This window comes from Sciurus carolinensis, chromosome X (assembly GCF_902686445.1).
Source record: "Sciurus carolinensis chromosome X, mSciCar1.2, whole genome shotgun sequence".
In the NCBI taxonomy this organism is placed as follows: Eukaryota; Metazoa; Chordata; class Mammalia; order Rodentia; family Sciuridae; genus Sciurus; species Sciurus carolinensis.
Window position 1 is genome coordinate 59,120,480 of NC_062232.1, and position 24,051 is coordinate 59,144,530.

Consider the following 24,051-nt stretch of genomic DNA (forward strand, 5'->3'; position numbering starts at 1 on the left):
GGCTGCTGAGGAACCCAACAATGTAGAAACAACAGCAGGTGCTGTCAAAGAAATCCCCAAGAAATGTCTACCTTCTCTAGCCACAGAACCCAGAAAAGGGTAGCATAAGAAGACAGAAAACTTCAAGACAACTGCTCAACTCCAGCCAAGAAATGCAGCTATATGCCAATCCTTCCACCCTTGCCCAGGTGTAATAAGTCACTTTCAGGGTGGTGTCAAAGATGACTAATACATAAAGGTCCTCCTTGTGACACAGTGATATCAGTAAAGACCAAGATACTCCAGGGATTAAAAGAAAACCTCTTTCCCTCACTACTGAAATTATACCAAATGAGGCCTAGCAGTAGGGTTGGGGATTTAGCTCAGTGGCAGAGTGCTGACCTAGCACATGCAAGGCCCTGGGTTCAGTACTCTACCCTGAAAAAATGAAGTGAGAGGGGAAAAGAGGCACAGTGGAGAGTTAAGAATTATACCATTAAGTTGAGTGTTGTTCCACATGCCTGTAATCCCAGAAACTTGGGAGGTTAAGGCAGGAGGACTGCAAGTTTGAAACCAGCCTTAGCAACTTAGAGAGACCCTGCCTCAAAATTCAAAATAAAAAATAAAAAGGCCCAGGGATGTGGCTCAGTGGTTAAGTGCCCCTTGGTTCAAACCCTAGCACTCCCTTCCCTCCAAGAAAATCAAAAATTATACCACGAACCAAGCACTAATGACATTACTCCTTGTAGTGTCAGTGGAAGCCAAGAAAGAAGCAGCAAACAATTTTGAACCTCCCAAATAGAGGTCTAGTGAGGATACTGATTTCTCACATTCAACTGGCAATAATGATGTAGGGTAACTCAAAACCTGTTATAACATTTGTCAGAAGATGTCTACTATAACAAAAAATTTAACTAAGATCCCAAATATATAAATATTCAAAGTCTAGTGATATACTAACCAAAAAATGTCCAATACAAATAAGACACCTTTCATAATAAAAAAAAAGAAAAATTGAACTTCAATGAGAAAAGATAATCACCAGACGTCAATAATAAATGACATAAATGTTAAAACTGCCTGACAAGGATTTAAAAAGAAGCCATTATAAAAATGCCTCCATAAGAAATTAATACATTTGAGATAAATGAAATGTCTCAGTAAAGAAATAGAAGAAAAATAACAATTGAATAGAAATTTCAGAACTTAAAATGCAGTAACAAATAAAAAAACTGAATAGATGAGTTTGATAGCAGAATGTAGATGAAGATTCAATGAACTTAAAGACAGAACAAAAGAAATGACCCCATCTGAAGAACAGATAGAAACTAAATGGAAAAGAGAAGAAAGATTCAGAAACCTTTGCAACTATAATATAGGATAAAACATACTTGTTATCAGAATCCTAAAAGGAGAGGAGAAAGAAAGGGCTGAAAAAGTATTTAAAAATTATAAAAATTTAGGAGGCAATCTAAACCTACAGGTTTAAGAAGCTGGATGAAACCAGGTGCAGTGACTCACACCTGTAATCCCAGCAGCTCAGGAGGCTGAGGAAGGAAAATCAAGAGTTCAAACCCAGTCTCAGCAATTTAGTGAGGTGCGGCCCTAAACAACTTAGCAAGACCCTGTCTCAAAATAAAAGGTATGGGGATGTGGCTGAGTGGTTAAGCACCCCAGGTTCATTACCTGGTAAAAAAGAAAGAAAGAAAAAGAAAGAGCTGCATGAAGCACAAAAGGGACAAACTAAAACAAAACAAAACAATCCACCAGTCATCTCTATCAGTCATCTTTTGAAAACTAAGATAAAGAAAAAAAAATCTTCGAAGAGAGAAATAACACATTATTGAATCAAACTAGAAATCTCCAATATAAATCTCCAAATGGTTGTAAATTAAACATGCTTCCAGATATAGAAAGAGGAATTTGTAAAAGAAATGAAAAATACACTAAAGTGAAAAAAACACTGAATTAAAATACAACATATCAAAAGTTGTATGACAGCTAAAGCAGAGTTAAAAGGGAAATCTGTAGCACTAAATGCTTACATTATTAAAGAGAAAACGTCTCAAATCAAATTGGTAATTTAAGCTGCCACCTCAAGAAAATAGAAAAAGAACAAATAAGCCAAAAGTAAGATGAACTGAAAGAAAGAAAAAAGTCAATAAAACAAAAAGCTGGTTATTTGAAAAGATGAATAAAATTTACAAACCTCCACCAAAATGAAAAAAAACACATTATCAATATCAGCAATGAAATAGAAACTACCATTACAGACCCTTCAGGCATCAAAAGGGACATAAGGAAATACAATAAAAAAAATTCTATACAAAAAATTGAAATTAAGATGAAATGAAGTGATTCCTCAAAAAGTACAAATTACTACAACTCTTTTAATATGAAAGAGATCACTTGAATAGTCTTAAAGCTATTACGGAAATTTAACCAACAATTTTAAAAAACCCCCCCACAAAAAAGAAGAAGAAAAATCTGGCAAAATCTTACAATGTATTATTGGAATGCCCCCCAAAACTTCAAGTGTTGAAGGCTTAGGCCCCAATGCAGCAAGGTTCAGAGATAGGGTTTGGGGGAAGTGAATTAACTATGAGGGGCACAAATCTCATCAATAGATTAATCTTGATGAATTCACAATCTGTAAGGACTAATAGGAAGTGGTCAGTCCTTGGGCGTATACAAACCTGCCAAACATGAAATGAAACCTTTAAAACCACGAGCCAAAACGAAGCTTTCCTCCTTTAAGTTGTTTATGTCAGATATTTTGCTCACAGTGATTTAAGCTAACACACAAAGCATTTAAAATTAATATAAATTCTATAAAATCTCTATAAGAAAATAGAAAAGGGAATACTTCTCAACCAATTTTATGAGGCCAATATTATCCTGATGCCAACCAAAGACTGTACAAAAAAACTAAATACAGACCAATATCTTTCATAAACTTCTCCAACTAAATATTAGCAAATAGCACCCCATACTATAATTATACTTATCACCAAATAGAGTTTTTTCAAGGAAGGAAAAACTGAGTCAATATCTAAAAATCAGTCCTATAAAACACCTTATTAACAAGGTAAAGTAAAAAAAAAAACCATAATTGACATGGAAAAAGCATTTGACAAAAAATAAACACCCAATAATAATATAAACTTAGCAAATTAAGAATACTGAGAGACTTCCTCAACTTAATAGAATATATGCAAAAAACCTAAAAATATGCTGGGTATGGTGATGCATGCCTATAATCCCAGCTACTTTAGAGACACAGGTAGGAGGCTTATAAGTTTAAAATCAGTGTTCTCAAAATAAAATTAAAAGGATTAGGAATGTTAGCTCAGTGGTAATGCATTTGCCTAGATGCATGAGACCCCAGGTTCTATCCCCAGAACCACACACATAAAAAAAAAACCCATCAGCTAAAAATCATAGTTAATGAAGACTAAATGCTTTTAAGTTCAGAAAGAAGGCAAGGATTCAACACATTACTGCCAATTCTAGACAGTGTATTAAGTTTAAAAAAAAGGAAATAAACAGCATACATATCAGAAAGGAAGAAATAAAACTATCCCTACATGCAGATAATATAATGGTCTATGTAGCAAATCCCCCCCCCTCAAAAAAAAAACCCACAAAACAAACTCCTATAAAAAATTAAGGCAGGAAGATCACAGACAAAATATCAACACAAAAATCAACTGCATTTCTATATGCTAGCAATGAACACAGGGAAATGAAAATTAAAAATACTATATCGTCTGAAATCACTCAAAATACAAAAACACTTACAGGTGTAAATCAAAATACACATGGGATTTGTATGCTGAAAACTCCAAAACACTGACAAAACAAATTAATGATAACATAAGTGACACTACACACTATTTACAGATCAGAAGACTCGATAAAGACATTAAATGTCCTCAAGACAAACAGATTCAACGTGATTCCTATTTTAATAGGAACTGTGAGGGGCTGATACTGTAACTCATGGTAGAGCAAGTACCTAGCATGTATGAGTCCAGCGATTGATCCAAAACAACACACACACACACCACCCCTTTGGAAAATATCAGTAGGTAAAGACAAGATTATTCCAAAATGTATGTAGAAAAGCAGATAAATTAGGTTAGTTAAAAGAATTTATAAAAAGTAGAATAAAGTGTGAAGAATCATTCAACCTCATATTAGAGTTTACTATATAGCTATAGCAAGCAAGACTATGTGATAATGGCAGAAAGATAGGCATATGAACCAACGGAATAAGAAACTGAGAAAACGCCCCACACACAGTGCCAAATGATTTCTTACAAAGGTGCGAAAGTAATTCAATGAGGGAAGAATAGCTTTTTCAACAAATGATGCTGGAGCAATTAGATCACAGCTAAAAATATAAACCTCTAACTATACTATCTATCTGTCCTAGGGATTTAATCAATCTACCTACCTACCTACCTACCTACCTAACTATATATACTAGGGATTGAACCCAGAGGTGTTTTTTAACACTAAGCCACATCCCCAAGTCCTTTTTATTTTTCTTAATTTGAGACAGGGTCTTGCTAAGTTGCTGAGGCTAGCCTCAAACTTAAAGTCCTCCTGCCATAGTCTCCTCAGTTGCTGGGATTAAAGTGATGAATCATCATGCCCAACTATACTTCACATTTTATATAAAATCAACTCAAATTACACCATGGATTTATCTATAAAATGTTAAGATCATAAAACTTTTAGAATATAACACAGGAGAAAAATCTTCAGGACATATGGCTATGAGGAAGAGTTGTCAAGAATTAGCACAGAAAGCATAAACAAACAATATCAAATTAAATTTTGTCCAAATTAAAAACTATGCTGTGATAGCTGTGTGTGGTGGCACATGCCTGTAATCCCAAAGACTCTGGAGGCTGGAGCAGGAGATTCACACATTCCAGGCCAGCCTTGGCATCTTAGCGAGGTCCTGTCTCAAAATTTAAAAAAATTAAAAGGGCTGGGGATGTGGCTGAGTGGTTAAGCAACCCAGGTTCAATCCCCAGTACCAAAATAAATGAATAAAAAATAGATAAATAACTTGGCTTTGTGAAAGGTCCGTGAAGGGGCTGAAAAGACAAGCCATAAACTGGTAGAAAATATTTGCAAACCACATGTCTGACAAAGAACTTTCTTCTAGATTATACTATAAACTCTTAATAAAATAATAAACTCCACAATAAAATAAACAAGTAATTCAATTAGAAGATGGTCAAATAAACAGTGGCATTTCACCAAAGGATCTAAAGTATTTGGATCAATAGTATGATACCATTTATGTAACAGTGTTCATATGACAAAATTATGAGGATAAAGAACAAATTAGTCATTGTTAGGGGTTAGGGATAATGGTGAAATTGATAAGAATGGGTGTGACTATAAAAGGGTTATAAGAGAGATCTTTGTGGTGACAATATTTTTATATATTGACTGCAGTGGTTTATACATGAATCTCTACATCTGATAAAAAAGATATACAAACACATTTCACATTGAAATGTTAATTTCTTGGTTTTGATATGAAACTACAGGTATCTAAGAGCTAACCATTGGGGAAAATAAGGTAAAGGACATACAAAATGTCTCTATCCTATCTTTGCAAGTTCTTATGAATCTATAATTATTACTAAGTAAAAAGTGTAAGAAAGGGTGTGATAGCACATGCCTACAGTCAACCTATTGGGAAGGCTGAGGCAGAAGGATTACTTGAGCCTAGGAGGCTCAAAAAAATTGCTAATAAATAAAAAGAAAAAAAAACCAGTATCAAGCTAACCAGGGACCCCGTGACTGTTGAAAATGACTTATAGGTCCCATGAGATGACAACATAAGATATGGTAATTATCTTAACATGCATCTTAATACGTCTTTCAGACTGTTTCTGCATTTATGGACTATATTTATATTCTATTTTCTTTAAAATTACTATGGTCAGATATAGCTACTGTAGGCCAAATCCATGATATATATACAAACACAGGCAAGCGCGTGCACACACACACGCACACGCACACACACACGCACACGCACACACACACACACACACACACACACACACACACACACACCCCTAAAGCACATATCTGAAGTAAAGACACTTTTGGGTTCATGTTTAGGGGTTATTAATTGACTAGTAATTAAGTCTATCAGATACCTCAGCATCTATATTTCAATACTGTTCCCTATTCATATTAAGCATGAAAGGTATGGACCAGATCAAAATGCTATGGTGGTATTTAAAAATCCGGGACACTAAGCAAGTCAAAGCTTTCAACCATGTTTGACGAATTAGTTACTTAATTAATAAAATTACTTCTTAGCTCAGCATTGTTGGCACATGCCTTTGGTCTCAGGCACTTGGGAAAGCTGAGGCAGATATATTACTTGAGTCCAGTACAAGGCCAGTCTAGATAACTTGATGAGAACTTGTTTCTATAAAAGTTGTTTAAACAATAAAATTACTTCTTCATATCCACAGTAATTTTTTAAAACATGGAAACATATAAGCAAATGTACTTATTCTTGAAATAGTCTGATAACTTAGTAGTCTAATAACACACTTTATTCCTTAACTATACTCAAAACATTCCTATGTAAGCACTCCCAACTTCTACAGATTATCAGTAATTAATACTTGTCACATGATCTGACTGAAATTTCACTAGCCTTAAACCTTGATCTGGTTCATGACTCTGCCAGAATTAAAAGATGCCTTACACATATAGCATAATACTCTTCATCATTTAAAATATTAAGACACACTTTAGCCATCCTACCATTAAACTAATCCTTTCTCCTTTGTCTTTGTTTCAAAGACCATGCTTTCATATATTTGTTAATGTGTTTAAGTATGTGCTTGTATGTTTGTGTTGTGTATGTATGTGTATGTATATATTTGTATATGTATATATAAATTCTCATTGCCAAATGCAGTTTGATTTTGTCAATCAGTAACAGCTAAAAACAAAATAAAAACCACACATATAAAGCACATTGTATCTATAGTTATTTAAATATTATGGTTCACATTTCTACAACAAAGAAAGGGATCAAGAAAACTGCTAACTTTAAAATCCTCAAGAGTCTGTCACCAAAGATGATATAAAAATGGCCAGTAAGCACATGAAAAGATATTCAACCTCATTATCATTAGGGAAAGGCAAACTAAAATCACATGCGGTACCATACTTACTAGAAATAGGTAAAATAATTTTATAAAAATATGACAACAGTAAACACTAATAAGGATGCAGAATAACTGGAACTCTCACACAATACTGGTGGAAATACAAAACTGTACAGTCACTAGGGAAAACTGACAGTTTCTTACAGAGATAAAAACATAAACTTACCGTATAATCCAGAAATTATCATCCTGCATTTTCATTACACTGAAAGACATCCCTATATTTACATAAAAAACTTGTACATGAATATTTGGGGCAGCTATGATTTTAATTACAAAACCTTGTAACAATGCAAGTGTCCTTTGATTAGAAATGGCTAAATAGGGGTGTGGATATAGCTCAGTTAGTAGAGTGCATGCCTTGCGTGCACAAGGCCCTGGGTTCAAATCCCCAGCACCACAAAATAGAAATGGCTAAATAAACAGATACATCCCTGCGAAGGACTATTACTCAACAATAAAAATGAACATCAGCAATAACATTGATGAATCATAAATGCATTTCTCTAAGTAAAAGAAGTGAGACCAAATAGGCAGCAAAATGTGTAATTCCAGGGATGGGGATATAGCTGAGGGGTAGAATTCATGCCTGAAGCCCTGGGTTCAATCACTAGCAAGGGAAAAAAACTAAAATAAAATTAATATTTAATTCCACAAATGAATTTGAAGAGGAGGGTGAAACTGTTTCATATCTTGACTGTATCTTCCATTTATCAAAATTCACTAGAGAGGTATACTCTAAAGAGAGTGAATTTTACTGCATGTAAATTAAAAATGAATTTAAAAACTCTCTCTATACATATAGAAAATGATTCATACCTCACATTAGTTTCATCATTAAATTCTTCAGCCCATTTCTTTCTTGACTGTGCAGTAGTAGAACCATCTAAACGGTAATAGTCAATGTTTCGGAGCCATTTCCCCTCACCTGAAAATTTAACAAGAAAACACAAAAGAGATTTGATATATTGCTCTGCTAGTAGATTATCCTCCTTGCTCATCACTTACTTGGACATAACTTTCCTATATTCATTTATTAATACACGACCAGTGTAGCCCCCCATCATGTTCAATCACAAGAATGGGATCCTAATTAGAATACGTTAGACTCCATGTATGTCTAATATGTCAAAATACATTGTACCGTCATGTATATCTAAAAAGAATTTTAAAAACCTCCATAAAAACTCAAATAAAGGGTTGGGGAGATAGCTCAGTTGGTAGAGTGCTTGCCTTGTAAGCACAAGGCCCTGGGTTCAATCCCCAGCACCATACACACAAAAAAAAACTCTAATAAATATGCAAATGGCCAGGTTTCCCACCGTTTTATTAACCACTTGGAAATTATCAGGTGAACACCATAAAGAATGGCTTTATTCATTGGCTGAACAAGTATTAATGGAGTGCCTACTATATGATAAAACCTTCTTCTGGTTAGCCAAAAATTTCAGCATATATTCCCATTTTGTAAATACTATTTAGGTGTTCATGTGTGAGTGTGAATGTCTTAGATGTATATGTTAGTGATCTAACGTGTCGATTTTTAGACAATTTATGTGAAAGTTTCTCCAAGACTTGCATCGATATAAGAATACCATGGGATTAAGTGCTTCCGGCATTTTAATATTTTATATGTAATCTACATTCTGATTTTTAAGCTGTAAACATACTACTACAATTTCCCATCCAGGCAAGATTCATGTTTCCATGCTGTGGAATCTTAACATAAAAATAGATTATCAAAATGAATATATGTTCCTTTTAACAAATTCATTAAACTTAGTACATTTATTAAATAGATGCTTTATATTTATGATTTATGCATGTTTTATATAAAAAACCTAGAATTTCATTGTTGAAAATTCAGTAATGTCTGCAAATGTAATTTTATTTATGATCTTTACTTCACTCTATTAGGGAAAACATCATACATATCTGAGGAAAAAAGAATTTGAGAGAGAAGGTTGAATAAAAAGGTCACAACTGTATTATAATCAGTCACTTCAATTGTATAAATATAGTAATAAATATGGTGAACATAAATGAATAGAAAATGACAATTATTTAAAATTTTTTATTAGAGCATTATAGATATATGTTAGTGGGTTCATGTTGACATAATTATATAAGCATGGAATATAATTTGCTCCACTTCATCCCCAGAACTTCCTCTTTCCCTCCTCCTGTTCCCCTTACCCTACTCTTAGTAGTCTTCCTTCTATTTTATTGTTTTAATTGGTGCTTTATGGATATGACTATTTTAAAAAGCATTTCAACATAGTTTCCTTTTTGTGATAACGGTGATGAATCCTTTAATACCACTTCCATGAATCCAATGCATAAAAACTGACAGTACATGTTAGTAGTTAATAATATAAACTTTGGAGTAAGACTCCATGAATTTAATTTCAGTTTCACTATTTACTAATGTTTTCACTTCAGGAAAATAATTAAACTCCATGTACATCAATTTCTTTATAAAAATGGGGATAATCATAGTACCTCTTGCACATGGTTGCAGGAAGTCACTGCTTGTGCTTATTTGTAGAAGTATTTCCCCTATGCTTTTTATTCTCTAGCAGTTACAAAATTTCTGGTCTATTTCCTACATCCTTGACCCATTTTGAGTTGATTTTTGTGTAGGGTGAGGACTGGAACCTACTTTCATTCTTCCACAAATAAATATCCAGTTTTCCCAGCACCATTAGTTAAAGAGTTTGTCTTTCCTCCAAGTTATCTTTTGGTACCTTTGTCAAGAATAAGATGACTGTATCTGTGTGGGTTCCTATCTGTGTCTTCTATTCTAGTGCCTTTATGCATCTGTTTTTATGCCAGTACCATACTGCTCTTATAGCTCTGTAGTATAATTTGAAATTGGGAATTATGATGCCTACAGCATTGCTCTTTTTTTTTTTTGTGGTGCTGGGGATTGAACCCAGGGCCTTGTGCATGCGAGGCAAGCACTCTACCAACTGAGTTACATCCCCAACCCCAGCACTGCTCTTTTTGATCAGGATTGCTTTGGTGGTTCTGGGTCCTTTGTTCTTTCCTATAAATTTTAGAACTGTTTTTTCCTAGTTCTTTAGAAAATGTTATTGGTATTCTGATATGAACAGCACTGAATATTGAGATTACTTTGGTAATATGGACATTTTAATGTTATTACTTCTACCTATCCATGAACATGGGAGGTCCTTCCATCTTCTAGTATTTGATTTTTAGTGTCCTCTACTTTGCTGGATTGGTTTATCAGATATAAAATTCTTCTCTAGGATCCTTTATGGTCTTCTAAGCATAGGATCAGATCACCTTCAAATAGGACAATTTGACTTTTTCCTTTCATATGTGTCTTGCTTTTCTTTCTCTTGCCTAAATGCTCCCACTAAAATTTTAAGTACTATGTTAGGAGTGCTGAGAAAAGACATCCTTGCCTTATTCCTGATTTTAAAGGAAATGCTTTCATTTTTTCTGCATGTGGTATAATGTTATCTTTGGGTTTGTGACATATAGATTTTATGATGTTCACATATGTTCCTAGTTTGTCAAGATTTATGTTATGAAGGGGTACTGAATTTTTTCAAAGGTTTTTTTCTGCTTCTATTGAGGTGACAATGTGGTTTTTGTCCTTGATTCATTTATGTGGTGTATTATATTTATTGCTTTGCCAATGTTGAACCACTTGTATCCATGAAATGAAACTAACTTATTTATGATGCATGCTCATTAAGGTGTTCCTGAATTTGATTTGCAAATATTTTGTTAAGGACTTTTGCATGTATGTTTATCAAGGATATTGGCCTGTAATTTTCTTTTCTTGATCTGACCCTATTTGAATATGGTATCAGAACAATAGTGACTTCTTAAGTTTGGAATTGTTCCCTCCCTATTTCATGGAATAATTTGAGAAGCACTGGTGTTAATTCTTCTTTTAAATGTGGTAAGCAGGGGCTGTGGAGATAGCTCAGTTGGTAAAGTGCTTGCCTTGCAAGCACAGGGTCCTGGGTTCGATCCCCAGCACTAAAAAAAGAAAAATGTGGTAAGGAATGAATCTGGCACAATATTCCTATGTACATATATACAAAAGTGAATATACAAAATATACAAAAGTGAATCTCACCATCATATCCAATATTAAAGACACTAATTTAAAAAAAAACCCAAAAGTAAATAGTAGGAAGATCATTAGAGTACGGAGAAGGGAATAGGAGGAGGGATGAGGGGAGAGAAAAGGGAAATATTGGGGACTGAATTAGAGCAAATTATTGTCCATGCTTTTCTAATTACATCAAAAGTAATCCTAATATTATATATAACTAAAAAGAAACAAAAAAGAATCTTAAAGCAAAAATAAGAACATTTTACAAACACTTAATGACTGTAAAATAGTATTATTGTTATGCACTGCAGTTATAAAGATTGACCTCATAGCTAGATCACATTCTACTCATTTACTAAAGTTATTTTTTTTTATTTCATGGTCATTTTCCTCTTTCCCAACTCACACCTATGTGTTGAAAGGATGGAGAGCCACTTTCAAAGATAGTTCAATTCATTGGCCCCTTCACACTCCAATTCTGCCCACATGTGAAATACAGAAATGGGTGCCTTTGCCATTCGCCTTGTGATCAGAACCCTGGCAGAAGACTGGAGGAAGTGAAGTGAGATCATGGCAAATCTGCAATGACTGCTTCACTGTCCAGAAAGGTTGCTAAGGGTTGCTTGCATTTCTCAATTGAAGGTTACAGTTCCAAGTAACTCAAGCTGGGTTCCTCTTACCACTCATTTATGGAGATAACTGCACTTTGAAATTACTTCCCCAGGGATACAGCACTTAAAACTTGAGGTTTCTCTATAACCTGTTAAACCCTCTTTAGTAACCCATGTTCAGAGTACTATTTGTTTCTTGAGAGTTGTTCTTTCTTAAATAGTAAAAAAATGTTCATTTATTTTTTTAAAAATCTGGTAATATTTAGCAGCATCTCCATCTGGTCCTGGGCTCTATTTGTTGAAAAAAAAATTTTTTTTTTTTTGGTGCTGGGGATTGAACCCAGGGCCTTGTGCGTGCAAGGCACCCACTCTACCAACTCAGCTATATCCCCAGTCCCAAAAAGCTTTTTATTACTGTTTCAATTTCAATGCTTTTTATCAGTCCCTATGGTTTTTATTATATCCTATTAGTTCAATTTGGTATGTCATTTTTGTGGAGGACAGCGAGTTCAAAGCCAGCCTCAAAAAAAGTAAGGTATTAAGCAATTCAGTGCCCCAGAGTTCAATCCCCAGTACCAAAAACAAAATTTTATTCATTTCTTAAAGATTTTCCAATTTATTGAATACAGATTTTCAAAACGGTCTCTAATGATGTTCTCAATTTAAATGGTATCTCCCTTTTCATCTTTAATAATTCAGATGTTCTCTTTCATTTGGTTAGTTTGGCTAACAGATTATCAATCTTTTCAAAGAGTCAACTCTTTGTTTTACTGAGCCCTTGTATTATTTTTCATTCTCTATTTCACTGAATTTTAGTTCTGTTCTTTATAATTTCTTACTTCTGGTTTTTGGATTTGTCTGTCCTTGCTTTTTCAAAAACTTGAATTGCATTGAACTCTCTGTTATTTTTATATAGGCATTCATAGAGATAAGCATTCTCTTTAGAATTGCATTCACTGCATCCTACAGGTTCTCGTACATTGTATTTCTATCCCTGTTTGATTGCAAGAATTTTTAAATTTCTCTCCTGATTTCTTCAATGACCAACTTGCATTCAAGTTTATTATTCAATCTCCATGTGTTTTAGAGTTTCTATAGTTTTTCTTGCTGTTGATTTCTACTTTTATTCTATTCTGATCCAAGTTGATGTGAGGAATTATTTCAACTTTACTGTATCTGCTTAAACTTGCTTTGTGGGTTAAAATATAATGTATTTTGGAGAAAGTTCCATGACCAATGGTAAAAAAAAAAAAGTGTTTTCAGCTACAGTTGGATTAAACATTCTATAGATGACCATCAAGTCCATTTGGTCCATAGTAGGTTTTAACTATGGAGTATCTGTGATTTTATGTTGGGAAGACCTATCAGTGAAAGAGGTGTATTGAAAACACTATTATTATATTTTAGCCAATCTGGGCCATAATGTTGGGTAGTGGGTAGTGTTTTCCTTATGAAATTAAGTTACCTGATGTTTGGGGCATAAATATTTATAACTGTTATATCTTCATGTTGAATTGTTCCCCTATGTAGTGACCTTCTTTGTCCATTCTTACTAATTTTGGATTGAAACCTGCTTTGTTTGATATGAGAGTAGCTACTCTTGCTTACTACTGAATTCCATTTGCATGGAATATCATTTTCTATCCTGTCACTTTCAGTCTGTGGATGTCTTTGCCAATGAGCTATATTTCCTGGAGGGAACATATAGTTGGGTCTTGTTTATTAATCCAATCTGTCACTCTGTGTCTTTTAATTGGAGAATTGATACCATTTATATTGTTATTATAGAGATATGTATTTTATCCTGACATTTTGCTCTATTTGTAATATTTGATCTAATTCTAATTCTTATTTGCTTACCTAATAATCTAATGAGATGATTCTTTCCCAAACTCTGTTGCCTGTTTTCTTCTTCTCCTGTGTGTAGTATTGTTTTATCTTTTACAATGCTGGTTTAGTGGTTGTGAACTCCTTTAGTTCGTACTTATTTTGGAATGTTTAAATTTCTGCTTTGATTCTGAAGGACACAGCTTTACAGATTATAGCAATCAAGATTAGCAGTTGTTTTCTTTCAGGGCTTGAAATATGCCATTCGATGTCCCCTGGCCTTTAGGATTTCTGTTAGAAAAATCTACTGTTATTCTGTCAGGATTATGTGTGTAAATGACTTGGTATCTCTTTCTTCCAATTTTTTAAGTTCTTTTTTTCCCTGGAATTCTTACATTTCAACTATAATGTACCATACATAGTTTATTTTCTGGTCTTTTCTATTTGAAGGTCTAACAGTGAAATTACCCAGAGTTCTTATATATACTGATAATAGTTTCTTAATTTTTTTCTTGTTGTCTGGATATTCAATTCATACACTTTATCTTCAAGTCCTGAGATTTTGTCTTCTGACTGATCTAATCTGTTGGAAAGACTTTCAACTGTGTTTTTTTTTATTTGAATGAGTTTACATTTCCAGGACTTGTTTGATTTTTTTTCAGAATCTCTCTTTATTGAAATGTTCCTTCATACCCTGTATTTTCTCCCTTAGTTCATTACTTGGATCTTCTTTTCATTCATTGATCATCTTAATAATCACCTTTTTAAATTATTTGTCCAACATTTCCTCTTCTTTAATATCTACAGGTTCAGTTATTAGAGGATAAAGAACATTTGGAGGCATCTTATTACCTTGATTTCTTATGTTGCTACATTGAAATCTACAAATTTTGTGGAACTGATCTCTGTTTCACCATTATATGAGGGTCTTTCTAGTGAATTTCTTTCTCTTTACAGTGTGTTCTGGTTGGGGATATAACTCAGTGTCAAAACACCCACTCAACGTGTTCACTGTAAACTGTGAACAGTCTCTAGCACCACACTGAGATATGAAAATCATCAGTAACTGTGACCACTTATGAGCAAACCATATATACTTTAAGGCATATAAACTTAATACAAATGTTCTGTACGAGACAGCAACTCAGGAGCCTGAAGAAGGAGGATCTCAAATTTGAAGTCAGTATCAACAACTTAGCAAGACCCTATCTGAAAATAAAACAAAAACTGTCCTTGGGTTCAATTTCCAGTCCCCTTCTCCCCAAAAAAGGTTACTACAAATCCACTAGTCCAGAAGTGGAAAGAGGAAAACAGAAAGTGATACCCTATAATAGACTGAAAAAAGTGTTAAAGAAAGTATAACTGATATTAAAATTATATAAGGTGTCTGATAAAATAGAAGAAAAGAAAAAATTAAAAATAAGGAGAAGAGAGACACAAGAAAAAGAAAGGAGACAAGAAAGAGGGAGAGTACAGAAAAAAGCAAGTGGAAAAAGAAGACTAAATACAGTTAATATTAAAAGAAAAACCAGGCATGGTGACACACACCTGTAATTCCAGTGACTTGGGTGGCTGAAGCAAGAGGACCACAAGCTTGAGGTCAGCCTCAACAACTTAGTGAGGCCCTATATAACTTAGCAAAACCTTATAACAAAATTAAAAATAAAAAGGTTGAGGATGTTGCTCAGTGGTTAAGGATCACCGGGTTCAATTCCTGGTAATGCCCCGCCCCTCAAAAAAACCCCAAAACCAAATACACAACAGCCTATAATCCTAGTTGATTAAGAGCCTGTGGCAGAAGGATTCCAAGTATGAAGCCAGTCTCTATAACTTCCTAAGACCCTGTCTCAAAATAAAAAATAAAATAGGTGGGGATGTAGCTCAGTGGTAAAGCACCCCTGGATTCAATTCCTAGTACCCCAAAACAAACAAACATACATAAAACCCAACCACAACAGCGAGAGCAGGAAGGAAGAAAGATGTAAGAAGAAAAATTGATGAGACAGTGAGACTACAGAAAAGAGGGGGGGAAAACGGATTGAATAAATTCAACCGACCCAATATTTTAAAAAAAGCAGGGAGAAGGAACAGAGAGATAAGAAAAGTGACAACAGAAAAAGGACAATATGTAACAAAAAAAGAATGGGAGAAAGTATGTCAAAAAGAGAGAATAGAATGAATGACTCCAACTAACACATTAGAACATTTGAAAAATTGTATTAAGGTATGCAAAGTCAAACAGTGGCAGGAATCTATCAAATTAACACAAAATAAAATACCAGTGATATTTAAAATGCTAACACTAAAGAATATAAAATTATTAATTATAGAGGTGTTTGAGATGGAAAGATTTCTTACCGGGTCTTCCAACTTTGGAAGCCCAGATATTGGGAGACATAGAAAATGCACAAGTCTCAAATACAAGACCTCTGAGTGTCTTCGTGCTATGTTGGGAGCTGTATATTTAGTTCTTCACCTATCAAGCTCAGAATTTCTGCTTCAAAAGCTGCCAGAACTCGAGATTCTTTCACCTCTCCACACTGACCTCAATATGCCCGCCTCTGGTGTACACCTAGGAAGTTCTGGAGTTTCTGTGGCACTAATAGGCACATAAAACCTCTTAGGAGGGTCTGAGGAAATTGCCACAAGTGTCTATAGTATGTAATAGTACATACCTCACCCACCCTTTGATGTCATCAGGAAACTCTGAAAGTTCCTGGATGAATCCTGATGCTATTCTGCAGACTTCCACAGGTGTGTGCATACTGTTGTCCCCCATCCTAACAGTATGCATTTTTGCCCTGCCCTTGTTCAATGCAGCCAAGATGGCCCTGAAAATTCCATGATTAACCCCAACAGTTGAAATCTCTCTACTGGAATAGATGAAATGGTGCTGGACTGCATCAGGTTTGCACACACCTGCGTAGTTGTAGACCACTAATTTCCAAGGACTTGTCATAGGCCTACTGCAGTCTACAGCTCCACACAGGTAGCGTGCAGGTGGATTTTTGGACTGGGCGCCAGAAGAACAAATGGAAAGAAATGAAAAAGCAGCCCTTGAAATTAGGGAAACAAAAAGTAAAAGATGAAAAAGAAAAAAAGAATTCCAAGAAGTATAGGTATTCTCTTCTACACTAAATCTCCTTTTAACTCAGGATGTAGATCTAGTCACTGAGTTTACATTTCTTGAAATCTTTGATTCCTTCTTTCAGCATTCTGAGACGGGAGAGTCTCTTCCCCCACTGAGCGCACATGCGCACACACACACACAGGGAACAAACACAGTCTATTTCTCTTTTCTTCCTCTCTCCTATTATTATAAAAAAGACACTTTCTGGATTTCATATGGTCACTGAATGTCTGAGTTGGACTCCAGTGCAACAGTTTTTGGGGGATCAGAGGAGGGTACTGGGGATTGATACCCACTAGTACCTAGTAGCTAGTACCACTGAGCTTCATACCCAGATATTTTTACTCTTTTAATTTTCAGATGAGGTCTCACTAAGTTGTGTAGGCTGGTCTGGAATATGTGATCCTCCTGTCTCAGCCTCCTGAGTTGCTGGAATTGCAGATGTACACTACCATGTCCAGCTCCAGTGCCTTACCTGGCTTTCCTATCTGAACATATAGGTGTACAACTGTTGATTTATTAAAATCTCTAGAAGTAGCCAGTATGTGCTAGTATGTACTCTTCAGTCATTTTTTTCATCCTGGCTATTTACTTGATATGAACTCCTGATTAGATATATATGATTTGCACATGTCTCTCCCATTTAGAAGGTTGTGTTTTTAGTCTGTCAAATTCATAAGTTTCATGTTTTATATATTTTACTAAATAAATAAAACCACTACCCATATGGAAAGACCAGGTTAAGATGGTTTCATGGCTGAATTCTAGCAAATACTTATAGAACTGAATACAATTCTTTACAAAATATCCTCAAAAAGAAAAAATAGGAAAGAATATGTCCCAACTCATTCAGTGAGCCAGTTTTACCCTGACACCAAAACTTAGATAAAAGACATCAAGAGAAAATGAACTACAAGCGTGATATATTTTAATAAAGATGCACACATCCTCAATAAAATAGTTGCAATCTGAATCTAACAACACATACACAGCATTATACAGCATGATCAAGTGAAATTTATCCCAGGTTTCCCAAGTTGTTTTTAACATCTGAAAGTCAAAATAATATACTAATCAACAGAATAAAGAAAAATAATTTATTCTCAAGAGATACAGAGAAATCTTGAGAATATCCAACATTCTCTCATGCTAAAAACACTCAACAAACTGAAATTAGAGGGGAAATTCATCTACTTGATAAACACTACCTATGAAAATCTACATCTAACATCATAGGAAATGACACACTGGATTTTCTATTCACAACATTAAGAACAAGACAAGGATGTTGGCTCTCACCACTTCTATTCAACAATAATAGAGTTTCCTAATCAGAGCGAATGAGAAACAAACATAATTAAAAGGCATCCATATTAGAAAAAAATTATTTCTACTTGTAGATGTCATGATTTGTAAAAAGAGAATCCAAAACAATCTAATATAAATGATTGAACAAGAAAATAAATTCAGCCAGGTTGCAGCAGCCAATATCAATATACAAAAATCAATTTATACATTTCCTGTGAACAAAATTGGGAACAAAATTTCATTGCCACCAGCAACAAAAAGAATGAAACATAAGAATAAATTTAATAAAAGAAGTATAAAACGTATACTCTGAAGACTACAAAATATTGGTTAAACTAGTTAAAGACCCAAACAAACAACAAAACACTTCATGTTCATGGGTCACAAGACTCATTAAGATAAGAATATTTCCTAATAAATATATATTGAGCACAATCCCTATTAGAATATGAGGAGACTTCTTTATGGAAATTCATGAGGAGACAAAATAATTTTGAAGAACTAAGTAGGAGGAGTCACACTTAATTTTTTGCAGTGTTGGGGAATCAAACTTAAAACCTCACGTGCTACGCAAGCATTTCACTGTTGAACTATATCCCCATGACTTCCCCAATTTAAAAACTTACTTTCAAAGCATTGGTAATCAAGACAGTATAATATTGGCATGAAGACTGAAATAAAGATCAATGGAACAAAACTGAGGGTCAGAAAACAAACCTATATCTCTAAGATATACTTGTTTTCAAAAAGATACCAAAAGCATTCAAAGAGGAAAGAATATTCTTCTCAAAAAATTGTACTATGACCACTAGATATCCACAGTAAAGATCAGAAGATGAAACCTTATATCACAACATATACAAAAAATAACTAAAACGAATCAAATACTAATGTAAGGGCATAAAACTACAAAGGAAACAAATGGGTAAATCTTCATGACTCTAAATTCGGCAATGGTTTCTTAGAAATGACATTATAAGCACAAGCAACAAAGCAATAGATAAACTGGACTTCATCAAAATGAAATCACTTTTGTATATCAAAGGACAAAATCAAAGTGAAAAGACAATTCACAGTAAAAGAGAAAATATTTCCAAATAACACATCTGTATAAGGGGATAGTATATAGAATATAATTTTGAAAGACTCATCAGAACAACAAAAGACAAAAAATCCAATTTTTAAATGAGCAAAGAAAAAAATGAAAGTGAGCAAAGGACCTGAATAGATATTTTTCAAAAGTAGATAAACAGCTAACAAGTACATGAAAAGATATTCAGCATTATTAGCCATTAGATTAATGAAAATCAAAACCACAAAGAGATGCCACTTTATAACCACTAGGCTGGCTAAAATTTTAAAAATTAAAAACAAAAGAACAAGTGTCATCGGAGACTAAGACAAGACAGTCTCAATTTTGCAGCCCACCTGAGAAATTTAGTGAGACCCTGTCTTAAAAGATGAAAAGGGTTGGGGTATAGCTCAGTGGTACACCTGGGTTCAACTGCAAGGAAGGAAGGAGGTCAGGTAGGAAGGAAGGAAATAAATAAGTAAATAAATAAATGAATAAATAAATAGCAAGTTTTGACAAGGATGTAGAGAAATTGAGATGCTTGCATTTTGCTTTTTGAATGTAAAATTATACAGCCAGTGTACAGAACAGTTTGGTGATTCCTCAATAATTTTAACAAAGAATTACCCTTTGACCCACTATTACACCCCTAAGTATATGTTCAGAAGAATTAAAAGCAAACAAAATTATATATGAAAGTTCATAGCATCAATGTTCTTAATAGCCAAAAGGTAAAACCGGTTCAAATATCTCAATGAATAAACAGATACTCAAAATGTGGCATTATTCAAACAATAGAATATTACTAGGCCATAAAATGGAATTAAATAATACATGCTACAAATGCATTAACCTTGAAAACAGTATGCAAAGTGAAAGTCATCAGTCACAAAAGACAACATATTATATGCTCTCATTAATATGAGTGGTCCTAAGTAGGGCAATTTATAGAGACATAAAGTCAATCAGCAGTTGCTTGGTTGTGAGGAAGTTAAGGGTAGAGTAGAGATGTAATAGCTATAGGGTACAGGACTTATTTGCTAGTGATTGAAACATTCCAACATTGACTACGGTTGAATATCTGTGAATATACTACAACCATTGCCTTCCATAATTTATTTAATTTATTTGGTACCAGGAGTTGAACCCAGGGAACACTTAACCACTGAGTCACATTCCCAGTCTTTTTGTTTTATTTTTTAAGTTTTGATATGGGGTCGCACTAAGTTACCAAGGCTGGCCTTGAACTTGCAATCCAACTGCCTTGGACTCCCAAGTCACTGAATTACAGGAATGCACCACCACCCAGCTCCCACTTCTATACATTAAATGGGCAAATTTTACAGGTGAGAATTATGTATTAATAAAGGTATTTAAAAATTGAAATTTATACTTTAATTGCAACGATGAAGATTACTGTATTAGGAACTTTTGCTAAATAACTCAATTTTAACTGCTCTTGTCACAAAAAGTAACTGTGAGATGACAGGTCTGTTAATATACTTTGCTATGATTACCACTTCATTATATATTTATATTGTATAATGTGATGTTTTTAATAGCAAATATATACAAGAATATTTTGTTTAAAAAATACCAGCGGTATATGATAAGAACCAAGAGAAAGAACAGAAAACACCTGATGCATTAGGGTTATGAGATTCCAGGAATTTTTGTTTCCTTTATTGTTAAAATGTCTTTACAATATGTTTAAATGAGTATTTTAAAATTATGTTATAGAGATGTTTATAACTCACCTTTATAAATAAGAGGTTTGTCTTTATCTTCTGTTTTCTCTCTACTAGCCAATTCAAGAAAATCTTCAATCAAGTCCAGAGATATCAGTGACTGGCTAAAAACAAGACTGGAGAAAAAAAAAAGATTAGTGTTCAAATACTAGAACATTCACTTTAGAAAAAAAGAAGATTCACGTAGTTTTAGATCTACTAAATCTGAATACTTCTAGCAGTGACTATTAAGGGATGTTTTGGAGTCATAAGCACCTTCTTATCAGAATCCAGCTAAAACTTAAAGAAACACACTACAGATACACAGTTTCTTATATACCAACCTACTTTGTCTGTATATATAAGGGAGAGGAGTTCCTCTTATATTCTACCCAATCTATGAAGTTAACTTCACTTTTTCCCAATCTATAAAGTTAACACAACTGCAATCAAAATCCCAACAGGAATTCTGTGTAGAAATTAACAAAATGAGAGTAAAATTCATATGGGAATGTCAAGCATTGAATAACCAAAATAATTTTGAGAAACAAAAAGGTGGAGGCCCAAATCTATATGATTTCAATACTGAAAAAGATACCATTATCAAGACAAGCTTACTACTGGTGAAAGAACAAGAACAGATCAATGGAAGAGAAAAGAATCCAGACAGAGTCATATAATAAGGATAATTGGTTTTCGCAACAGGGAAAAGGCAATTCAACGAAAAATGGAGAGTCAGTCTTTTCAATAATGGTCAAGGCGAAACTGGACATTCATATGCAAAATAATGAACTCTGGTCCAAATTTTATGTCTTATACAGAAAGTAAGTAAAAATGTAACATAAATCTAAATGTAAAATATAAAAACTATAGAACATTTAGAAGAACACATGGAAGAAAATCGTCTGTAACTTAGAGTTAGATAATATGACAGTTAATATATGACTGTAAAAACTAAAGGTGATAAACTGGACTTCATTCAAATTAAAATCTGTTGCTCTACAAAAGACATAGTGTTAAAAGGAGGTAAAAATTTTAAAATCTCCCTACTATAAGCATTCCAGTATTTCAAAATTCTCAGCATCCTACTATATGTATCATTCCATTTCAAATGTCCGCAAATTCTTAATTCTCTATTCCAGTGATTTTAATCTCCTTTTTAGTCATGAAATACATTTGTTAACCTAAAGTTTAATATGAAATTAAAATAAAATACATAATAACAGCATGCTACTTTAGGTATTGTAGGGACAGGAAGAAAAACGGCACTGGTAACTAACTTCTTCTCTGCTCTAGGTTGCCAACTTACTTAGAAGTAGTCTGAAAATCACTGTTCTGATCTAATACAATGTTGAGTAAATGGGTAATATATGAAAAAAAAAATCTTGAAAGAATGTAGGAGGAACTCCTCTCCCTTATATATATGAACAAAGTAGGGTGGTATATAAGAAACTATGTATCTGTGGTGAGTGTGTTTCTTTAAGTTTTAGCTGGATTCTGACAGTAAGGTGCTTATGACTCCAAAACATCACTTAATAGTCACTGCTAGAAGTATTCAGATTTAGTAGATCTAAAAACAACAAGTGAAGCTCTGAAATAGCTACAGAACTTAACATATGAATTTTCTGTTATATGGCTTCCTAATCTTTGCACTATCAGAGACTACTATCTCCCAGCTGACAACTTCTAGAACACTGTTAAAGAAATGAATTGAGTCCTAGTGCTCAGCTTAAGTAACCAAATCCTACGTCTTGACCCCTTAGTAGTCTGGTTATCTATTCCAGAATCAAAAACTTCACTGAAACAATTCATTGTGAGCTGCAAATTATTTTTTGTTCGTGCATATTAATTATATGAAATGATACATTCCATTATGGCAAACTCATACATATGTAAAAGCATCATTTGATCAATTTCACTCCCCAAAACTTCCCCACCCTCCTCTCCTATCCCTCCATGATCCCCTTCCTCTACCCTAATGGTGCTCCCTCTAGTTTTATAGCATCTCTTTTTTCCTGTTTTGTACCTTTAATTTCTACTACATATGAGAGAAAACATGACACTTTTCTCTCTGACTTATTTTACTCAACCTTATGATCTCTAGTTTCATGTATTTTCCTGCAAATAACATAATTTTGTTCCTCCTATGGCTAAGTGAAATTACACATTTTCTTTATCTATTTATCTGTTGGCTCACACCTAGGCTGATTCAAAACTTAGCTATTGTGAATTTTGTTGCAGTAAACATGGGCATGAATATATCTCTCAAGTAAGTTGACTTAAATTCTTTTGGATAAATATGAAGGATTGGTATAACTGGATCATATGGTAGTTGTATTTTTAGCTTTTGGAGTAACCTCCATATTGATTTCCATAGTGGCTCTAATAATTTGCATTCCCACTTACAATATATAAGGGCATCATTCCCCACACCCTACCCTGCATCCTAGTCAGCACCTATTATTTGCATTCTTGATGACTGCCACTCTAACTGGAATCATAGTATAGTTTTGATTTGCATTTCCCTGATGGCTAAAGATATTGAACATTTTTTCATATCATGTTGGTCACCTATACTTCTTTATAAGTGTCTGTTCATTTCTTTAACCCACTTATTGAATAGGTTGGGTTTTTTTTAGCGTTGACTTTTAAAGTTGCTTATTCTGGATATTAATCCTCTGTTGGAAGATTAGTTGGCAGGGATTTACTCCCATTCTGTAGGTTGTCTCTTCACTCTTAATTGTTTCCTTTCCTATGAAGAAGCATTTAAATTTGATGCCATCCCATTTATTGGTTCTTGCTATTATTTCCTAAGCTAGAGGGGCCCTATACAGGAAGTTTCTGCCTGCATCTACATATTGAAGTGTTTCATATATTTTTTTCTTTTAGCAGTTGCAAAGTTTGGGGTCTTATAGTTAGGTCTTTGACCCATTTTGAGTTGATTTTTTGCAGAAGGTGAGAGAGAGATCTAGTTTCATTCTTCTACTTATGGACATCCAATTTTTCCAGCACCATTTCTTAAAAAGATTTTTCTCCAATATATGTTTTTGGCAGGTTTGTCAAGAAGCATATGAT

General features: G+C 33.9%; 1 protein-coding gene across 1 annotated transcript in view; it reads right to left on the bottom strand.

The window, feature by feature from the left end:
* Atrx (ATRX chromatin remodeler) overlaps nucleotides 1-24,051 on the bottom strand; it is a 235,153-nt gene that overhangs the window by 38,468 nt on the left and 172,634 nt on the right. Inside the window, 2 exon segments of the mRNA XM_047535184.1 lie at nucleotides 8,025-8,133; nucleotides 21,007-21,113. Of these exon segments, the coding sequence (XP_047391140.1) occupies nucleotides 8,025-8,133; nucleotides 21,007-21,113 (216 nt within the window).